Source organism: Oncorhynchus kisutch, linkage group LG22 (genome assembly GCF_002021735.2).
Source record: "Oncorhynchus kisutch isolate 150728-3 linkage group LG22, Okis_V2, whole genome shotgun sequence".
Taxonomy (NCBI): domain Eukaryota; kingdom Metazoa; phylum Chordata; class Actinopteri; order Salmoniformes; family Salmonidae; genus Oncorhynchus; species Oncorhynchus kisutch.
In genome coordinates, this window is record NC_034195.2 from 4656503 (window position 1) to 4676462 (window position 19960).

At 44.7% G+C, this 19960-nt stretch overlaps 1 protein-coding gene across 1 annotated transcript in view; it reads left to right on the forward strand.

The window, feature by feature from the left end:
* LOC109867811 (INSC spindle orientation adaptor protein) overlaps window positions 1-11088 on the forward strand; it is an 88593-nt gene extending 77505 nt beyond the window's left edge. The window contains exons 11-13 of the mRNA XM_020457121.2: window positions 325-480; window positions 6553-6629; window positions 9615-11088. Coding sequence (XP_020312710.2) covers window positions 325-480; window positions 6553-6629; window positions 9615-9743 — 362 coding nt within the window. The 3' untranslated portion in view covers window positions 9744-11088. The remainder of the gene's footprint in view (window positions 1-324; window positions 481-6552; window positions 6630-9614) is intronic.
* The last annotated feature ends 8872 nt before the right edge of the window (window positions 11089-19960 follow it).

A 19960-nucleotide genomic window follows, 5' to 3' on the forward strand; every position in this document is an offset into this window, starting at 1 on the left:
ACACCTTTTTCACCTGCGGGACCATCTGAGAGCAGCCACTCGGACAGTTGATGAAACTGAGGAGTATTTCTGTCTGTAATAAAACCCTTTTGTAGGGAAAAACTCATTCCTCCCCCAAAAAAGTCAAACATTATATCTGTTTGGGCTTCTTGCGGTCAATTTGCAGTCTACAAATAATTTGTAATTATGTTCATGACCCCCGACCATCCGCTCAAGGAAAAAATCTGCCCGCGGTTGAATTTAGTTGATGATCCCTGGTCTACGGCCTCTGACTGTCTGTGTTGTGTGTCTACGTCCTCTGACTGCGTGCCTGTTGTTTGCTAGGTATTGAGAGACTGCTCCAGCTGCTGGGAGAGAAGCCATCCTCCTCCAGTCCATCGGAGGGCGCGGCGTGCGAGCGGGTCCAGCAGAAAGCCGCTGTCACACTGGCCCGTCTGAGCAGAGACCCGGACGTGGCCCAAACAGCCATCCAGCTGCAAGGTATAGGCCATTGCTCTGGCGTCAAGTTTCCCCTAGGTACAGATCTAGGATTAGCCTCCCCTCCCCCAATAGTAAATTTCACAATTAGTGGGGAAAATGGTAAACTGATTCAAGATTAGTGTCTAGAGGCAGCTTCCCCCTACTTCATAGCCTCTTGGCTTCTCTGCTACCTATAGCATTTAGATCTCGACTGGGATGACCCCACTTTTGAGACATTTTGGTGTGATGAACGCATATATGTCCAACTCGCAACAGAAGTTCCGTCTAGGGGGATATCTATTTATAGGGACTGATTTTACTAGAGGAAATTCTTACCTTTCAAGCCTTTTTTGGCTCTCTTAGGGCTCGATTCAATCCATATCGTGGAAGATCTGCAGTATAGCATGATTGAAATTTAAAATCAAAGCAAATCAAATCACATTTTATTGGTCACATACACATGGTTAGCAGATGTTAATGCGAGTGTAGCGAAATGGTTGTGTTTCTAGTTCCGACAGTGCAGCAGTATCTAACAAGTAATCTAACAATTCCACAACAACTACACAAATCTAAAGAGATTAAATAAGAATATGTACATATGTATATATGGATGAGCGATGACCGAGCGGCATAGGCAAGATGCAATAGATGTTATAAGATACAGTATATACATATGAGATAAGTAATGTAAGATATTGTGGCAGACGGCAGGGAGAGGTAAGGGGAGTGGTGATTGAAGGGAGATACCTTGCAGCCCGCTGGCTCCACCCCCGAGCCGTATATGGACTTCCTGCCCGACGAGGCGAGCCTGTGGTTCATTAAGCCAGGGACTGCTTGGGGATAAAAGAGGTAGCTGCCTGCACAAAAGGGCAGAGAATGGAGAGGGTCAAGTATGTTATGAAGAGTGTGAGAAGAGTGTGAGAAGAGTGTGAGAAGAGTGTGAGAAGAGTGTGAGAAGAGTGTGAGAAGAGTGTGAGAAGAGTGTGAGAAGAGGCGCAGCAGTCTCTCGTCCCAAACCCAGTAGGTTTATACTAAAGCTGATGACATTGAGGCGTACCTCCAAGCCTTCGAGAGGACGGCGGATAGGGAGAAATGGCCCCGTGAGCAACGGGCCAGTCTGCTAGCACCCTTCCAGTCAGGCGTGGAACAGAAGACCTATCAGGATCGGACAGCTGACCTGGAGACACATTACGTGGGGCTGAAAAAGGAAATCCTGCGCCGGTATTGTTACACCCTGATTAGCAGTGCACAAAGATTCCATGATTGGGCATATGATGCTACAGAATTCCCCCGATCGTAAATGCATGATCTAATTAGACTGGCCAAGAGCTGGCTAACTGCTGAACCACTGATGCTCATGCCCATTGAGAAAGTGGTCATAGATACATTTCTATGCTTTCTCCTGTTCGAAGCTAAAAAGTTATTAAGCCAAGCTAACCCGCAGAGCCCAGATCAGCTGGTGGAACTGTTGAAAGGACAACAGGTGGCTTTGGAGTTCCTGCACAGCAGACAATCACGGAAGGCGGAACCCTCCACTCCCCTGAAGGAGTGGAGGACCACGCCGGGACCCCAGCCAAGGATGGGGGGGTCAACAACAGCCAGCTCCCCGAGACAACGCCCTTCCTGGACAGCAGGAAATGTCCTTAGGCCTCAGGGACAATGACAAAGGGACAACACACGGGGCCAGTGGGAGTCGTCCCGAACCTGCCTGTACCGGGCCTTACTGAGAGGGATTTCCCAATGTTCCACCAACCGTGGACCTGTCATGTCTGGAGACGTGAGGAACTGAGGGTACCAGAAGCCGGAGAGGTGGGAGGGATGCCCAGATGTGTGGATTCCAGGAAGTGGACCCCCAGGCTTCAACAGAACCCCTCTCAGAGGGCAACTCGGGTGAAGCCAGACTGGAGGGTGAGGTGGCGAGTCTAGAAGACATGTTCCCGATGGACCATGAGGTGGTGCCAGAGCCCACTTCTCTAGCGGTTCGGCACGGCCCAACTGGAGGATCCCAACTTGGCCAGCGCTCTTTAGCAGGTGACCATGGTGGATGGAAAGCACATGGAGGGGGTAATTCAAATCACCTACCCCAATTTTTCTATAAAGGAGAAGTTGCTATATCAGGTTGTGAAGAAGAATGACGAATGTATGGCGTTGTTGTTGGTACCCTGTCCCTTTGTACCATCTGTCCTGCAGTTGGCGCTCTCCCACCTCCCACTTTCTTGGGGCTCACCTAGGGGTGGAGAACCTTAAACAGGATCAATGCCGATTTTACTGGCTGGGGGTGAAGAGAGCAATGGAATATTACTGCCGCAGTTGCCCAGAGTTCCAGACGGTGGCGCCTAAACCCCATTTGACGCCCCTTAATCCCCCTACCCATTATTTCAGTCCGTTTTCAGCAGGATCGCAATGGATCTCGTGGGACCTCTACCCAAGAGCAACCGAAGGCACCAATACATCCTAGTGATTCTGGAATATGCCACCAGGTACCCGGAAGCCATTCCCCTGCGCACCATGGCCACCAAGGGAATCACATGTAAGTTGGTTATGCTGTTCTCCTGAGGAGGCATCCCCGATGAGATATTGACTGACCAGGGCACCATGTTCATGTCGCGAATCATGAAGGTTCCATGCAAACTAATGAAAGTAACCCAGTTGCTCACCTCAGGGTATCACCAGCAGACCGATGGGTTGGTGGAACAATTCAATCGAACCCTGAAGCAGATGCAAAACAAGGTGATGGAGGCAAACATAAAGAATTGGGACCAGCTGCTACCCTACCTGATGTTCTTGAGCCAAGAAGTGCTCCAAGCTTCAACAGGATTCTCTCCCTTCGAACTCCTGTACGGGAGACGAGCCCGAGGACTGCCGGACGTGACTAAAGAAGCCTGGGAACAGCAACCGTCGCCCCACCGAACCATGATGGAGCACGTGGAGGACATGAGAGACCGGATGGCAACCCTGTGGCCCCTGGTATAGGAACACACGCTGCAGGGCCCAGGAGGCCCAAGTGCGGGTGTACAACAGAGGGGCACAATGAAGGGACTTCCAGCCAGGAGACAGAGTTGGTGTTGATCCCCACCTCAGAATGTAAGTTTATGGCCCAATGGAACAGGCCATACGAAGTCCTTGAGAAGGTGGGTGAAGTTAACTATAGGGTCAGACAGCAGGGACGTAGACATCTGACCCAGATTTACCATGTGAATTTGCTAAAGAAATGGAATGCATGTGATGTACTCTATTTCCCCGAAGAAGGCTACCACATAGACCAAGCCGGGGGAGGTGCCACTGTGTGAGCAGCTGAACCAAGCACAGAAGCACGAGCTGAGGGAGTTGGTCGGCCGGAACCAGGATGTGTTCTCCAGTGAACCAGAACACACCAATCTGGTAAAGCACAGCATCATCCCCGAACCCGGGAAAAAGGTGAAGTTGAGACCCTACCGCATACCGGAAGCAAGGAGAGAGGCTGTCAAGACCGAGGTAAAAACAATGTTGAAAGCTGATATAATCGAATAGTGAGTGGTGCAGCCCCATAGTGTTGGTGCTGAAACCAGACGGCACCATTTGCTTCTGTAATGATTTTAGAAAGGTAAATGAACTCTCAAAGTTCGACGCCTATGCCATGCCCCGAATTTATGAATTAATCGAATGGCTAGGGATCGTCTGCTTTATCAGGGTTATTGGTAGGTGCCCTTAGCTCCCGAGGCACGGGAGAAAACCGCTTTCGCCACCCCTGACGGGCTGTTCCATTACCAGAAGCTGCCCTTTGGGCTGCACAGGGCCCCAGCCACCTTCCAGAGGTTGTTGGACCGGATTCTCCGTCCCCATCGTGAGTATGCCGCAGCCTACAACAATGATATTGTGATCCATGGGAGCGAGTGGGAGACACATCTAAACCAGGCGAGCGCGGTACTGCAGGCCTTACGGGAGGCGAGGCTAACAGCGAACCCAAAGAAATGTCAGTTATGCCTGCGGGAGGCTGAGTACCTGGGGTACACAAAATCGTGAGGAGATGTCAAACCCCAGGTGAAGAAAGTATAGGCTATTCGGGACTGGCCCCGCCCCCTCACCAAGAAGCAGGTACGCACATTTGTGGGGTTGACTAGTTACTACCGGAGATTTATTCCCCACTTTGCCTCCCTAGCCAGCCCCCTGACAGATCTGACCAGGAGTCGTCTGCCCGCCCAGGTGACGTGGACAGAGGAGAGCACTGTGTTCTGGACCTGTGCTGGTGACCCCGAACTTCTCCAAACCACTGGAGGTACAGACCGATGCGTCCGAAACAAGGGTGGGTGCCGTCCTATCACAGCTACAAGAAGGTGAGGAACAAACAGTCATGTACATTAGCTGGAAGTTGTTGCCGTGGGAACAAAGATATTCCACTGTGGAGAAAGAATGTCTAGCGATCAAGTGGGCACTTGGTGACGCTGAAATATTACTTATTGGGACGGCACTTCACCCTAGTTTGGATGTTACGGAATAAGAACACCCTCTTGTTCCTAACCTTACAGCCATTTGCTTTCTCTGTCGTACACTGATCAGCCGCAGCCCATGAAAATGCCGATGCCCTCTCCAGAAGGGATGCTCTAGGGAGTTGGACCGCCCCTCCATCCCGGAGCTGGGGGGGAGGAGTGGTGATTGAAAGGAGATACCTTGCTTGCTTGCTCCACCCCCGAGCCTTAAATGGACTTCATTAACCCAGGGAGTGCTTGGGGATAAAGGACGGAGCGGCCTGCACAAAGGGGCAGAGAATGGGAGAGGGTGTGAGAAGAGACAACTATCTGTCTGATTACCCCCACTGTGTACCCAACCAGTTTGGCTGAGGACCCGAGTTTTAGGATTACCCCTGGAGAATGGAACGGACAACGAAAACGGATTGTGGACTGTGAAATGGTTGGTGAATTCCCCCCTTTTCCCCACTGTGCCAAACACCAAATTTTGCCTTCTAGTTGTGCTCCTTGGGCGTGTTTGGTTATTGAAATTGGTGATGTGGACACCCCACACCCTTGAACCTGCTACAATATGTAAACATTGTTAACGTGTCATTATTTAAAGTGACTAGTGATCCATTTATTAAAGTGGCCAATGATTTGAGTCTGTATGTAGGCAGCAGCCACTCAATGTTAGTGATTGCTGTTTAACAGTCTGATGACCTTAAGATAAAAGCTGTTTTTCCAGTCTCTCGGTCCCAGCTTTGATGCACCTGTACTGATCTAGCCTTCGAGATCGTAGCGGGGTGAACAGGCAGTGACTCGGGTGGTTGTTGTCCTTGATGATCTTTATGGCCTTCCTGTGACATATAGTGCTGTAGGTGTCCTGGAGGGCAGGTAGTTTGCCCCCTGTGATGCGTTGTGCAGACCACACCGCCCTCTGGAGAGCCTTGTGGTTGAGGGCGGTGCAGTTGCCGTACCAGGCGGTGATGCAGCCCGACAGGATGCTCTCAATTGTGCACATGTAAAAGTTTCAGGTTTTTAGATGACAAGCCAAATTTCTTCAGCCTCCTGAGGTTGAAGTAGTGCTGTTGCACCTTCTTCACCACACTGTCTGTGTAGGTGGACCATTTCAGTTTGTCTGATGTGTATACCAAGAAGCTTTTCACCTTCTCCACTACAGTCCTGTCGATGTGGATAGGGGGGTGCTCCCTCTGCTGTTTCCTGAAGTCTACAAACATCTCCTTTGTTTTGTTGAGTGAGTGGTTGCTTTCCTGACACTACACTCCGAGTGCCCTCACCACCTCCCTGTAGGCTCGTGGTTGTTGGTAATCAAGCCCACTACTGTTGTGTGTTGTCTGCAAATTTGATGATTGAGTTGGAGGCGTGCATGGCCACACAGTCATGGGTGAACAGGGAGTACAGGAGGGGACTGAGTACGCACCCTTGTGGGGCCCCAAGCAATGTTTGTGGAGACTGCATTAAGGATAAACGCTCAATCGGAAATGACCTTAAATTTGAATCGCGCTATACTGCAGATCTTCGGTGATATGGATTGAATCCTAAATCACAGTAATCAAAGGAACTTTATGTGGATCAATCAGCAACACAAACTAACCAAGCTAGCTAGCTAACTAGCTAAACTAACCATGGTCTTCCATTTCTCCAGCTGTTCCTCGACTAATCGAACTGTGTCGCTCACCAGCAGAGAGGAACAACAGCGACTCTGTACTGGTTGCATGTCTGGTATGTACTAGATCTTTGAGTATGTGTTAGTATGATTGTCTGTGTACAATAGTGATATTCCTGAGAATGTGTATTGTATGTACATTTTTAAAGCATCTGCTATGTATATTTCCCATATACCTGTACTGCACTCTGAAGTAATATCTTTCCAGGGCATAGTGCATAAGTGTAGCTAATTACTTAGATGTAAGTAATGAGAGGTTGATGTCAATGGGGCAAAGTTGAAAGACACTGCAGTACTTGCATCTGAACCAGTCTACTCATTATAAGGAGATCCCACTATGTAGCCGGGTATGCTTAAATAGGCACATATCATACATATTCCTGTTCATCCTTTATCATTCAGTCAGCCTGCTCATAATTGATAAGGCCAGATCACAGGCTAGATAAAGAACTCTTTAGATCTGTGTATAAGACTCATAGGCTTAATTAAGACTGCTGGATGGTTCTTGTACATAAGGGCTCTCTCCATCACTGTATTACAGTGTTTGCTATAATCAAGTCAATTTAATAGGATAATTTTTTTATCGTTATCACCAGGTGTAAAATTGAGATATTGTAGGTCTTGAACCAGCCTTCAAAGAGGGTTGGCTTTCAGAGATAATGTTGTTAACTGATGTGGTACTCCCCTGCTGCAGAACTGTAATTTTGTTTCATACTGCCATGCTCCCTCTGTTTTAATGCAGAATACTGAAGCAGTCATGCACTGCAGAGTCAGTCAATCCTCAGCCCATCAGCAAGTAGCTGAAGTATTTACAGTGTCTTCGGAAAGTATTCAGACCCCTTGACATTTTCCACATTTTGTTAGGTTACAGCCTTTTCCCTCATCAATCTACACACAATACCCCATAATGACAAAGCAAAAAAAAGGGTTTGCTAATATCACATTTACACAGGTATTCAGACCCTTTACTCAGTATGATGGTAAAAGCTTGGCACACCTGTATTTCGGGAGTCTCTCCCATCTCTGCAGATGCTCTCAAGCTCTGTCAGTTTGGATGGGGAGCGTTGCTACACAGCTATTTTCAGGTCTGTCCAGAGATGTTAGATCGGGGGCAAGTCCGGGCTCTGGCTGGGCTACTCAAGGACATTCAGAGACTTGTCCTGAAGCCACTCCTGCGTTGTCTTGGCTGTGTGCTTAGGGTCATTGTCCTGTTGGAAGGTGAACCTTCACCCTAGTCTGAGGTCCTGAGCGCACTGGAGCAGATTTTCATCAAGGATCTCTCTGTACTTTGCTCCGTTCATCTTTGCCTCAATCCCAACTAGTCTCCCAGTCCCTGCCGCTGAAAAACATCCCCACAGCATGATGCAGGAATGGTGTCAGGTTTCCTCCAGACGTGACACTTGGCATTCAGGCCAAAGAGTTCAATCTTGGGATTATGAGAGAAACTTGTTTCTCATGGTCTGAGAGTCTTTACACGAAACCCAAACCGGCTGCGCGTGTGCGCCAACGTGCATAAATATATTTTGTCCCCCCACACCAAACGCGATCACGACATGCAGGTTAAAATATCAAAACAAACTCTGAACCAATTACATTAATTTGGGGACAGGTCGAAAAGCATTTAACATGTATGGCAATTTAGCTAGTTAGCTTGCTGTTGGTAGCTAATTTGTCCTGGGATATAAACATTGAGTTGTTATTTTACCTGAAATGCCCAAGGTTTTCTACTCCTACAATTAGTCCACACATAAAATAGCAAATAGTTTCTAGTCATCTCTCCTCCTTCCAGGCTTTTTCTTCTCTTGACTTTATATTGCGATTGGCAACTTTCATAAATTAGGTGCATTACCGCCACTGACCTCATTCGTCTTCAGTCACCCACGTGGGTATAACCAATGAGGAGATGGCACGTGGGTACCTGCTTCTACAAACCAATGAGATGGGAGAGGCAGGACTTGCAGCGCGATCTGCGTCAGAAATAGAACCCATTTCTATTTTAGCCCTTGGCATCGCAGACACTTGTTGGCGCGAGCAAGCAGTGTGGATGCAATAATTGAATAACATGGATTTCTAAATGTATTTTGCAGCGCTCGCGGTGTGGTCAGCCTATTAGGTGCCTTTTGGCAAACTCCAATCAGGCTGTCATGTGCCTTTTTACTAAGGAATGGCTTCCGTTTGGCCACTCTACCATAAAGACCTGATTGGTTGAGTGCTCCCATCTCAACATAGGAACTCTGGAGCTCTGTCAGAATGACCATCGGGTTCTTGGTCACCTCCCTGACCAAAACCCTTCTTCACTGATTGCTCAGTTTTGGTACCCTCTGTGCCTCAACACAATCCTGTCTCGGATCACTAAGGACAATTCCTTCGACCTTTTGGCTTGGTTTTTGCTCTGACATGACTTTATATAGACAGGTGTGTGCGTGCCTTTCCAAATAATGTCCAATCAATTTAATTTACCACAGGTGGACTTCAATTAAGTTGTAGAAACATCAAGGATGATCAATAGAAACGGGATGTGCTCAATTTCGACTGTGCTTCCACACAGGTGTGGTTCCTGAGCTAATTGAGCAATTAAAACAACCCATCATGCCTAGGGCCATGTATAAATATGTATTATTTTGGCTACCATAGAAGAAGAGATCTGTGACTTTGAAAGAGGGGTCTTAAAAGAGCACAGTGGCTTCAAAGGTTGTGTGTCTCAGTCACCAGATCTCAACCCAATTGAACACTTACTCGAGGTTCTGGAGAAGTGCCTGAGACAGCGTTTTCTACCACCATCAACAAAACAACAAATTATGGAATTTCTCATGGAAGAATGGTGTCGCATCCCTCATGGAAGAATGGTGTCGCATCCCTCCAATAGAGTTCCAGACACTTGTAAAATCTATGCGGTGTGGTGGCCCAACGCTCATTTTGTCAGTTACCTGTGTATTTATAGTGATCAATCTTATTTTATGCTATGTCATGTGCTATAGTGCAGTCATTGGAATAGGTGTTGAGTGTCTTCACTGATCCATTCCTCTCCTTGTGCTTTGCAGGCTGCCTTGAGGAGGCTGGCGGCGGGGTGTCCAGACAGCATCGAAGCCGCCGACCACCAGCAGCTGATCAAGCCCAGACTGGTGGACTCTTTCCTGCTGTGCTCCAACATGGAAGAGAGCTTTGTATAGGAAGATCCAGAGCAGAGGGGTTGGGTGCTCAGCAGTGGAGGCTGCTGCGGGGAGGTCGCCTCATTTTAATGTCTGGATTGGAGTAAATGGAATGGTATCAAACACGTGTTTGACTCCGTTCTGGACATTATTATGAGTCGTCATCCCTTCAGCAGCCTCCACTGGTGCACAGGTACTGGGGTAGTCGCAGTGAGCTTTTGCTTCAGCCTGAGACTTAAACACAGACAAAATCAGTCCCTATATCCCAAAGCACGCCTTGACTGTTTACCAAAAAATCTGAGCATGAACGGAATTTCCGTTAGTCATTTCAGAACTTCCATTCTCAGTACAAAACACCAAAATTCGAGGACAAGCTGGTAAGCTAAAAGAATGTACATGATGGAAGCATTGATGAATTAGTACCAAAATCTCCTTAGTGTTTTTAACACCCACAGTGTACATATGGGACCATCATTCAACCAAGTGTTAAAAAGTCAGTGGGTGTTGGTACTTTACAAAGTTACCCATAATGAATCAAGAGCTGTTTTTAAAGTGTTAGGCTCCTAACACTGTGGGTGCTAGAAATGAAATTCAGAGTGACAGATAATGAACCAAGAACACTTTAAAGGTAGACTCAGCGATATGACGTAGAAGCAGAACGTAAACAGCGTTGAAGCGTGAGGCTCAACTTCTCCACTGTTCTGGTGCCCTTGCTACCACACTGTGAACAACCTGAAGCGAACCTGTGCACATGTGCAAAAACTGTGTGACTGTATAGTCCAGCATCTTGCTCATCTCAATATCTGAGGTGCTGCTCATTGCAACATCGTTTCACCGAGTCTACCTTCTAAAATGTCAGGCTCCCAACACACTGTAGGTGTTGCAAATGAACAGTTCCTTCATCATTTTAAATCAGTCAGTTTGTCAAAGATTTCACTGACGGTCTATTTTACATCTTGTCAGCTGCCAATTTAATCAGTTGTTAATATATTATAAATGACTATTGTGCTCTGTTACTTTCAGATAAGAATTTGTATAATGAGTTTGTGGCACAAACAGTATATTGTCAAGGTATTTGATTACATGATCTAATTAAACCTCCCTAGTTCAGAGGAGTTACTAAAATAGGTTACTGTTTGGAGCGGAAGACGACTCCGGTTTATCTGGCAACAAGGTTCTTTGAAATTGGTCACATTGTATTTTACAATCTCGCCTTGGATCTCAAACATTGTATTTGCTACTAAGAAACGTAAATGGAATGTAAAACACAATATCTGCAGTGAAACTGTTTAAAAAAAAGATATATATTTAAAAATAAATGACATTGTATAGCATGCATATACTGTAATAAAGGGAGCACATCTTATAATGGAATGTTGTTTTTGTTTGTCACTGTCAAGACACGTATCCATTCAGAAACTGACTCCATTGAAACTCGGCTTCACTACTGTGCTAATGTGACCAGAAAAAACTATGAAGAACAAGTGTAACATGCCAAAGGTAGAACTTTGCTCATCAAAGCGAGACCATGTCATAGGAGATGACTGTTCAATTATTAATGATGCATTATATCCATTCATAAGGCCTAATGAGGGCCCAAGGCATGGAGCCACGCCTCTCTCACGAGAGCTGCTACACCGCCAGACATACAAGATCGAATCGTACTACAGCGGCTCTGATGCTTGTCAGATGTGGCAGGGCTTGGGAACTATTACAGACTACAAAGGGAAGCACAGCTGAGAGCTGCCCAGTGACACGAGCCTACCCGACGAGCTAAATTACTTTTATGCTCGTTTCGAGGAAAATAACACTGAAAATGGCATGAGAGCACCAACTGTTCCGGAAGACTGTGTGATCATGCTCTCCGCAGCCGATGTGAGTAAGACCTTAAAACTGGTCAACATTCACAAGGCCGCCGGGCCAGAAGGATTACCAGAACGTGTACTGTGAGCAAGCACTGACCAACTGGCAAGTGTTTTCACTGACATTTTCAACGTCTCCCTGTCCGAGTCTGTAATGCCAACATGTTTTAATCAGACCACCATAGTCCCTGTGCCCAAGAACACTAAGGTAACCTGCTTAAATGACTACCGACCCGCAGCACTCACGTCTGTAGCCATGAAGTGCTTTGATCATGGCTCACATCAACACTATCATATTTTACTGCTCTTTAATTACTTTTTACTTTTATTTCTTATTCTTATCTGTATTTTTTTTAAACTGCGTTTTTGGTTAGGGGCTCATAAGTAAGCATTTCACTGTAAGGTCTACTACACCTGTTGTATTCAGCATTTCACTGTAAGGTCTACTACACCTGTTGTATTCAGCATTTCACTGTAAGGTCTACTACACCTGTTGTACTCAACATTTCACTGTAAGGTCTACCTACACCTGTTGTATTCAACATTTCACTGTAAGGTAACCTGTTGTATTCGGTGCATGTGGTTAATAACATTTGATTAGATTACATGTCTCCAAATCAGCAGTTAGCCACTGATTCCTACCAAACCACTCATTGTTGAATTTGCGATTTCCAACTTGTTGTTTTTTATTTATTTTTTATTTTACCTTTATTTAACCAGGCAAGTCAGTTAAGAACACATTCTTATTTTCAATGACGGCCTGGGAACAGTGGGTTAACTGCCTGTTCAGGGGCAGAACGACAGATTTGTACCTTGTCAGCTCGGGGGTTTGAACTCGCAACCTTCCGGTTACTAGTCCAACGCTCTAACCACTAGGCTACGTAATGTCCAATGGGTGATGAGCACCGATACGTTTTATCTATAATTTCTCTTCATATGACAAGGTTTGAAAAGGATTTGCCAGTAGATTGATGACTTCATTCTCGATTATTATTGTCTAGATTTTGAAAGTATGATGTTGACATGATCAGTACAATCAAAGCTACAGCAGATGTAACGCGATTTGATGTCATTTTATCCATGGCCAATGACCTTGAGCCTTCTTTGATCGGCACTACTAATGTAACTCTATGGCAGCAGCCAAGATGCTTGCATTTTCGAGCTCTCCCCGTAGAATTTGCGGTGACGTAGTGTCCCCATGACTGACAGAACACTGAGCCAATCACAGCACAACTAGAGAACATTACCAACCCCTACGCTCTGTGTTTTCCATTGGCTGCCCCATCACCACAGAGAGCAATGAGCTAGGCTGAAACACCTGCATTTTGGAGCTGCCTTACTCAAGAAAGCACTGAGCTAGGCTGAAACACCTACATTTTGGAGCTGCCTTACTCAAGAAAGCACTGAGCTAGGCTGAAACACCTGCATTTTGGAGCTGCCTTACTCAAGAAAGCAAACAAGTGACCATATTTGTATGGTTATAGAAGTACATCGGGCCGTTTCTTTCTGCCGATGCAAATTTAAATAAATGTATACAAAATTACCCGATTTAGTCATTTTAAATATTACTATTATACATTTTATACGTACAAATTATACCCATCCACAAAGTTTTTAATGCTGATCAATTGCCTTGCGCAAAGTATTAAAATACTAAAATACTACTTAAACAGGAAAGACTCTTGGGTCTATAATCCCCATTAGTTTGATATCAAAGTCGATCAGTTAGCAAACAATGACGTTTCTCATTTCACCCTTTCAATTGTCTTCTTGTGTACATATAATTAATTTCATTACATATTAACCATATCGATTGCATAATTGGCCTATGAGGATCCGTAGGGCCGTGATCATTGACAATTCACATTACACAATATGTTTGAAGCGTGCGCTCCAAGCCACGCTCCGCGGTAATAACGATAAGCAATAACTGATGGCCCATCCCCCGATTGCCACAGATAGTTCAGATGAAAGGTAACAGAGTCGGTGGATTTACGCGAATTCATGGACGCACAGAACTTCTGGATCAGACGGAGTTAAGGAAGAGAAAGCAGCGAGGTCAGGCGATGGCAATTTCCTCCTTTTATGGAGTTGAGATCTGTCGGACATTTCCACCTGACCTAATTAAAGCGCCCCTGGCCCAGCTGAGTAAATGGCAATGAATTAAAGGATTATTCCACCAACTCCATGGGCCTTTTCGACACTGATCATACATAAGTCACAAACTAGCATGGTAAAGTAAATCATGTCTAGAACCATGACACGAATACACAATCTAGTGGGCTAAATGTGGGACATTCAGAGTCAGTGAGGGTCAGCGGTTACAATCAACACCACAGCCCACGTTTAGCTGGTTAGCAGAGCTAGTCCTCTTATGAGAGTCTCACTTTCAATACTATACATTTAGCATATTCATTCTCAATTTACACAGCATGTTTCAAGTTGTGGATTTAATATCTGTGGAGAAGAAGGAGACCGAAGTTGTGCCTTCATCATGGGTCCAGGAGGGCATGAGCTACTGGCCCCCTTATATAGCCACAGAACACAAGGGCAGTGAAACGTCAAGCACCTGGGTCTGTTTGATATGAACGTCAGGTACACTAGAGGTGAGTTAATGTTATATTTGCAGTCAACTATTTATAACTGACATCAACCTCCTGAGACAACAACATGTATCTGCAATCTAAACACAATACATTAATATTCCCTTACAGACACATATGAAGAGGCTCACTGTAGGCTTCCTATGGCTGTGGTCCGATCTGATCTTCAGACTGAGGAGGAGGATGACCGCCCCGTATATATGAAGAGAAAATACATTAATATTCCCTTACAGACACATATGAAGAGGCTCGCCGTAGGCTTCCTGTGGCTGTGGTCCGATCTGATCTTCAGACTGAGGAGGAGGATGACCGCCCCGTATATATGAAGAGAAAAGGAAGCTATAACAACTATATATACTTTTCTCAGTGGATGGCCTAAATATCCAACATCGGACCACAGCCATAGGAAGCCTACTTCACTGGTCATTCTGGTCATTCTTATGAGTTCAATAACCTTATATTTTTACCAGGGGATAGTTACAGGGGATGAATGAGCCAATTGTAAACTAGGGATTATTATGTGACCGTGATGGTTTGAGGGCCAGATTGGGAATTTAGTGAGGACACCAGGGTTAACACCCCTACTCTTACAATAAGTGCCATGGGATCAGGACACCCATTTAACCTCCCATCTGAAAGACAGCACCAAGACAGTGTCACTGCCCTGTAGCATTGGGATATTTTTTAGACCAGAGGAAAGAGTGCCTCCTACTGGTCCTCCAACACCACTTCCAGCAGCATCTGGTCTCCCATCCAGGGACTAACCAGGACCAACGCTGCTTAGCTTCAGAAGCAAGCCAGCGGTGGTATGCTGCTGCCAATACACCTGGAATTTCAGATAGGCCAACAGAGGAAAGAGTGCCTCCTACTGGCCCTCCAACACCACTTCCAGCAGCATCTGGTCTCCCATCCAGGGACTAACCAGGACCAACGCTGCTTAGCTTCAGAAGCAAGCCAGCGGTGGTATGCTGCTGCCAATACACCTGGAATTTCATATAGGCCAACAAGGATGGAGCTCAACATTCATAAACAACAGCAGCCAGTGTGATTGTAAGTGTTACATGTGAAGTACATATTGTGGCCTCCACCAACATCAAAGTTACCCTGATCTACTGTATAATGTGATTGCGTTGATTATGTTGTTTATATTTATCTTGATAACTTTAACTACTGAAATAATGTGAGGGGTTAAACACAACAGTGTTCTGTTGTGTATTTTTGCAGCAATTTTTCGTGAGATCTTAAACTTCATAGAAATGATTAAGCAGCTGCAAAAGCTCCAGGCAAACAGATCAACCCTGGATGAGGTTCCAGATTTGACAGACCTTCGACTTCCAATGTCCTCGCTGGAAGACTTGAGGAGAGTTGAGGGCCAACTTTCAGATCAAGACTTAAAAAAGAACCTGGTATGACAAGATATCATTATGTATTGCTGAAAAGTAATCAACCAATCCACAATCTGACCCAAGGTACCATTTCAGCTTTCTTCAAATTAGTATTACATTCATCATATACAAGTTTAGTTTTTTTAGTCCATGTATTTGGTACTGTCTGGAGGGATGACCACTAAGGAGAATCTTTGGAGAATCCTCTCAAATCTCCTTTCAAATGGCCTGGCCATGAAAATGGCCAATGGGAAACAGGCTTTTGAACTTCTTGCCTAAAAAAGTGTTGTTATCGGTAAGTTTGCATGGGGCAGAGAGGCATAATGTCACAGAAGTGATTAATTAAATAAAACAGGCAAGCATGTCAATTTGATTGTCAGCAGGGAAGTTCATTATTACAACACAGTTTTCAAGGCAGGAAGAATATAATGAAATGGAAATATTTCACAAAAACCCGTTGATAAAACAATTTGGTAGGGCTAGGGGAGTTGCATAAACTATGAGTCATATTTCAGGCTGTATCTCAATAAGTGTTTTATTTTCTCTCTAGCTGATATTTACAAAGGTGATGTGCGTCGCAGACATTCTGAAGTTCCTGATGTGGAGATAGAAAAATCCATCGACTGACAGACATGGATGGAGAAAAAGGAGAGCGAGTGAGAAGTGACCAGACCTTGGAGGAGTGATGGAGAAAACTGAATGCCTACCAGAGCTTAAATAGAAAGAAAGCTTAAATAGAAAGAAAGCTTAAATAGACTAAATCAAACAACTTCTCATTGTTTCTGTGATCAAAAAATGTAATTAACATTTAAATATAATTCTTTAATGTAACAAAAATGACAACTCACTTTTCGACCAAATGAGCAGTTACTGCCTTTTTGCTTGGGAGGGCAGTATGTACAGTGCCTTGCGAAAGTATTCGGCCCCCTTGAACTTTGCGACCTTTTGCCACATTTCAGGCTTCAAACATAAAGATATAAAACTGTATTTTTTTGTGAAGAATCAACAACAAGTGGGACACAATCATGAAGTGGAACGACATTTATTGGATATTTCAAACTTTTTTAACAAATCAAAAACTGAAAAATTGGGCTTGCAAAATTATTCAGCCCCTTTACTTTCAGTGCAGCAAAGGTGCAGAAGTTCAGTGAGGATCTCTGAATGATCCAATGTTGACCTAAATGACTAATGATGATAAATACAATCCACCTGTGTGTAATCAAGTATAAATGCACCTGCACTGTGATAGTCTCAGAGGTCCGTTAAAAGCGCAGAGAGCATCATGAAGAACAAGGAACACACCAGGCAGGTCCGAGATACTGTTGTGAAGAAGTTTAAAGCCGGATTTGGATACAAAAAGATTTCCCAAGCTTTAAACATCCCAAGGAGCACTGTCAAGCGATAATATTGAAATGGAAGGAGTATCAGACCACTGCAAATCTACCAAGACCTGGCCGTCCCTCTAAACTTTCAGCTCATGCAAGGAGAAGACTGATCAGAGATGCAGCCAAGAGGCCCATGATCACTCTGGATGAACTGCAGAGATCTACAGCTGAGGTGGGAGACTCTGTCCATAGGACAACAATCAGTCGTATATTGCACAAATCTGGCCTTTATGGAAGAGTGGCAAGAAGAAAGCCATTTCTTAAAGATATCCATAAAAAGTGTCGTTTAAAGTTAGCCACAAGCCACCTGGGAGACATACCAAACATGTGGAAGAAGGTGCTCTGGTCAGATGAAACCAAAATTGAACTTTTTGGCAACAATGCAAAACGTTATGTTTGGTGTAAAAGCAACACAGCTCATCACCCTGAACATACCATCCCCACTGTCAAACATGGTGGTCATTTAGGTCAACATTGGATCATTCAGAGATCCTCACTGAACTTCTGGAGAGAGTTTGCTGCACTGAAAGTAAAGGGGCTGAATAATTTTGCACGCCCAATTTTTCCGTTTTTGATTTGTTAAAAAAGTTTGAAATATCCAATAAATGTCGTTCCACTTCATGATTGTGTCCCACTTGTTGTTGATTCTTCACAAAAAAATACAGTTTTATATCTTTATGTTTGAAGCCTGAAATGTGGCAAAAGGTCGCAAAGTTCAAGGGGGCCGAATACTTTCGCAAGGCACTGTATAAGGACATGCACATTGTATACCAAATTCTTATCCCCATAGAGCTGGCAAAGTGCTCTGCAAAAGACACCAGCAAAGTCTTTAGCAGTCACACATCTGAACACATAGGGAATGACAAGCTAGATTTGATACTGCAACTGAAAGGAGCACGAAATGATTGTACACCGGTGCACTCAAAACATTGTAAAGCACAACTGGCCCAGTGTATAACAAAAATTGTCTGAATTCTGTAGCCTTCCACCTGTGTCTTTCAGCAACAGCCCTAGGCTTTCTCAGAGGGAGTATAGCTTTTTAGAGAAAGTCGATTCTGAGACTTTACCTTGAAAATGCAAACCATATGCTGTACATTTATCACACCCAGCGTAGCCCATGTGTGACTTGATGCCTTTGATGAAAGTCTGTGCAGGGGCATCACCCATTACTGAACTAATTGTAGTGAAGAGTTGTTTCCCTTTAAACATGAAGCCAGAGTGTAACTGTTTAGCTTCTTCCACTAAATCTTTTAGATACACTGCCAATGAATTTGGTTTCTTAATGTTAAATCCTTGCATTAGTCCCAATATGGGCCACAGCTGCATAGAATAACTTTTGAAAAGAGGAAGCCCATCAAAATTGAGTTGTAATTTCAACATGTACCTATTTGGGAGTTTCTGCCAAAGTTTGACAAGTGTGCCAAGATAGAGAATACCAAAGTTTTAAAAAAGTGCCACCAGCAACCCTGTTAACACTTTAGCCTGTTGGTATTGAGGAGGGTCCTTGCATCTTTTGGTTGGATGATGGAACCTCAGAATCGAAAAGCAGGGCTGTTAACACTTTAGCCTGTTGGTATTGAGGAGGGTCCTTGCATCTTTTGGTTGGATGATGGAACCTCAGAATCGAAAAGCAGGGCTGTTAACACTTTAGCCTGTTGGTATTGAGGAGGGTCCTTGCATCTTTTGGTTGGATGATGGAACCTCAGAATCGAAAAGCAGGGCTGTTAACACTTTAGCCTGTTGGTATTGAGGAGGGTCCTTGCATCTTTTGGTTGGATGATGGAACCTCAGAATCGAAAAGCAGGGCTGTTAACACTTTAGCCTGTTGGTATTGAGGAGGGTCCTTGCATCTTTTGGTTGGATGATGGAACCTCAGAATCGAAAAGCAGGGCTGTTAACACTTTAGCCTGTTGGTATTGAGGAGGGTCCTTGCATCTTTTGGTTGGATGATGGAACCTCAGAATCGAAAAGCAGGGCTGTTAACACTTTAGCCTGTTGGTATTGAGGAGGGTCCTTGCATCTTTTGGTTGGATGATGGAACCTCAGAATTCGAAAAGCAGGGCTGTTAACGCAACTAATGTTATTCCATATTCAAGTAGCCTTTGAAACGGTCCGGTGGACTTTCAACCTTATCGTCAACCATCTCCTCAGCATCATCAACCTCACCCTGACCTCCACCTTCTACACCTGCAGTGTCCATCAACGCATCCACAAACAGTTCATCCTCAAAATCCTGACCACTGAACAACGTTTCCTCAGCGGCCTCATTGGACATATAAAATGTCTGAGGAACAGCATTATTTTCAACATGAAGTGTAGACTGCTCTTGTTGGATAGAGGTCAGAAATCTTGATACGTTTGCAGTATACCTTCACCGGATGTTTGTATTCTGAAAACATCTCAGTCATTTCTGACAAACGTCAGCTCTAAAACACACATAGCTGAACTGAATTACTAAAGGAAAGTGACTTGCATTCATTCTTAGGAACCTTAATCACCTTTGTTGGCCGAATAGCTGGCTGGCTGCAGGAGGAAGAGCTGGGGCTACTGCTGGAATTAGCTGGCAGGTTAGCGAGACAGAGCAGAGATTTTTAGGTGTCAAGGTGACTGCATTTACTTCTTATGGCTGCAGAGTCAGTATTGAGTAGCTTGGATGAAAGGTGCCCATATCAAATGGCCTGCTCCTCAGTCATAGTTGCTAATATTTGCATATTATTAGTAGTATTGGATAGAAAACACTGAAGATTCTAAAACTGTTTGAATGATGTCTGTGAGTATAACAAAACTCATAATGGCAGGCAAAATCCTGAGTTGAAATCAAAACAGGAAGTCAGAAATCTGAGCTTGTATGTATTCACCAGAGTCCCCAATGAAACCCCCTTGATATATGAATGATGTTGCACTGCCTAGGGGTTCCACTAGATGTCAACCATCAATATAAATTATAATGAGGCTTCTATGTTGTTGTGGGAGTGAATGAGAGCAGAATATATCAGATGTCCA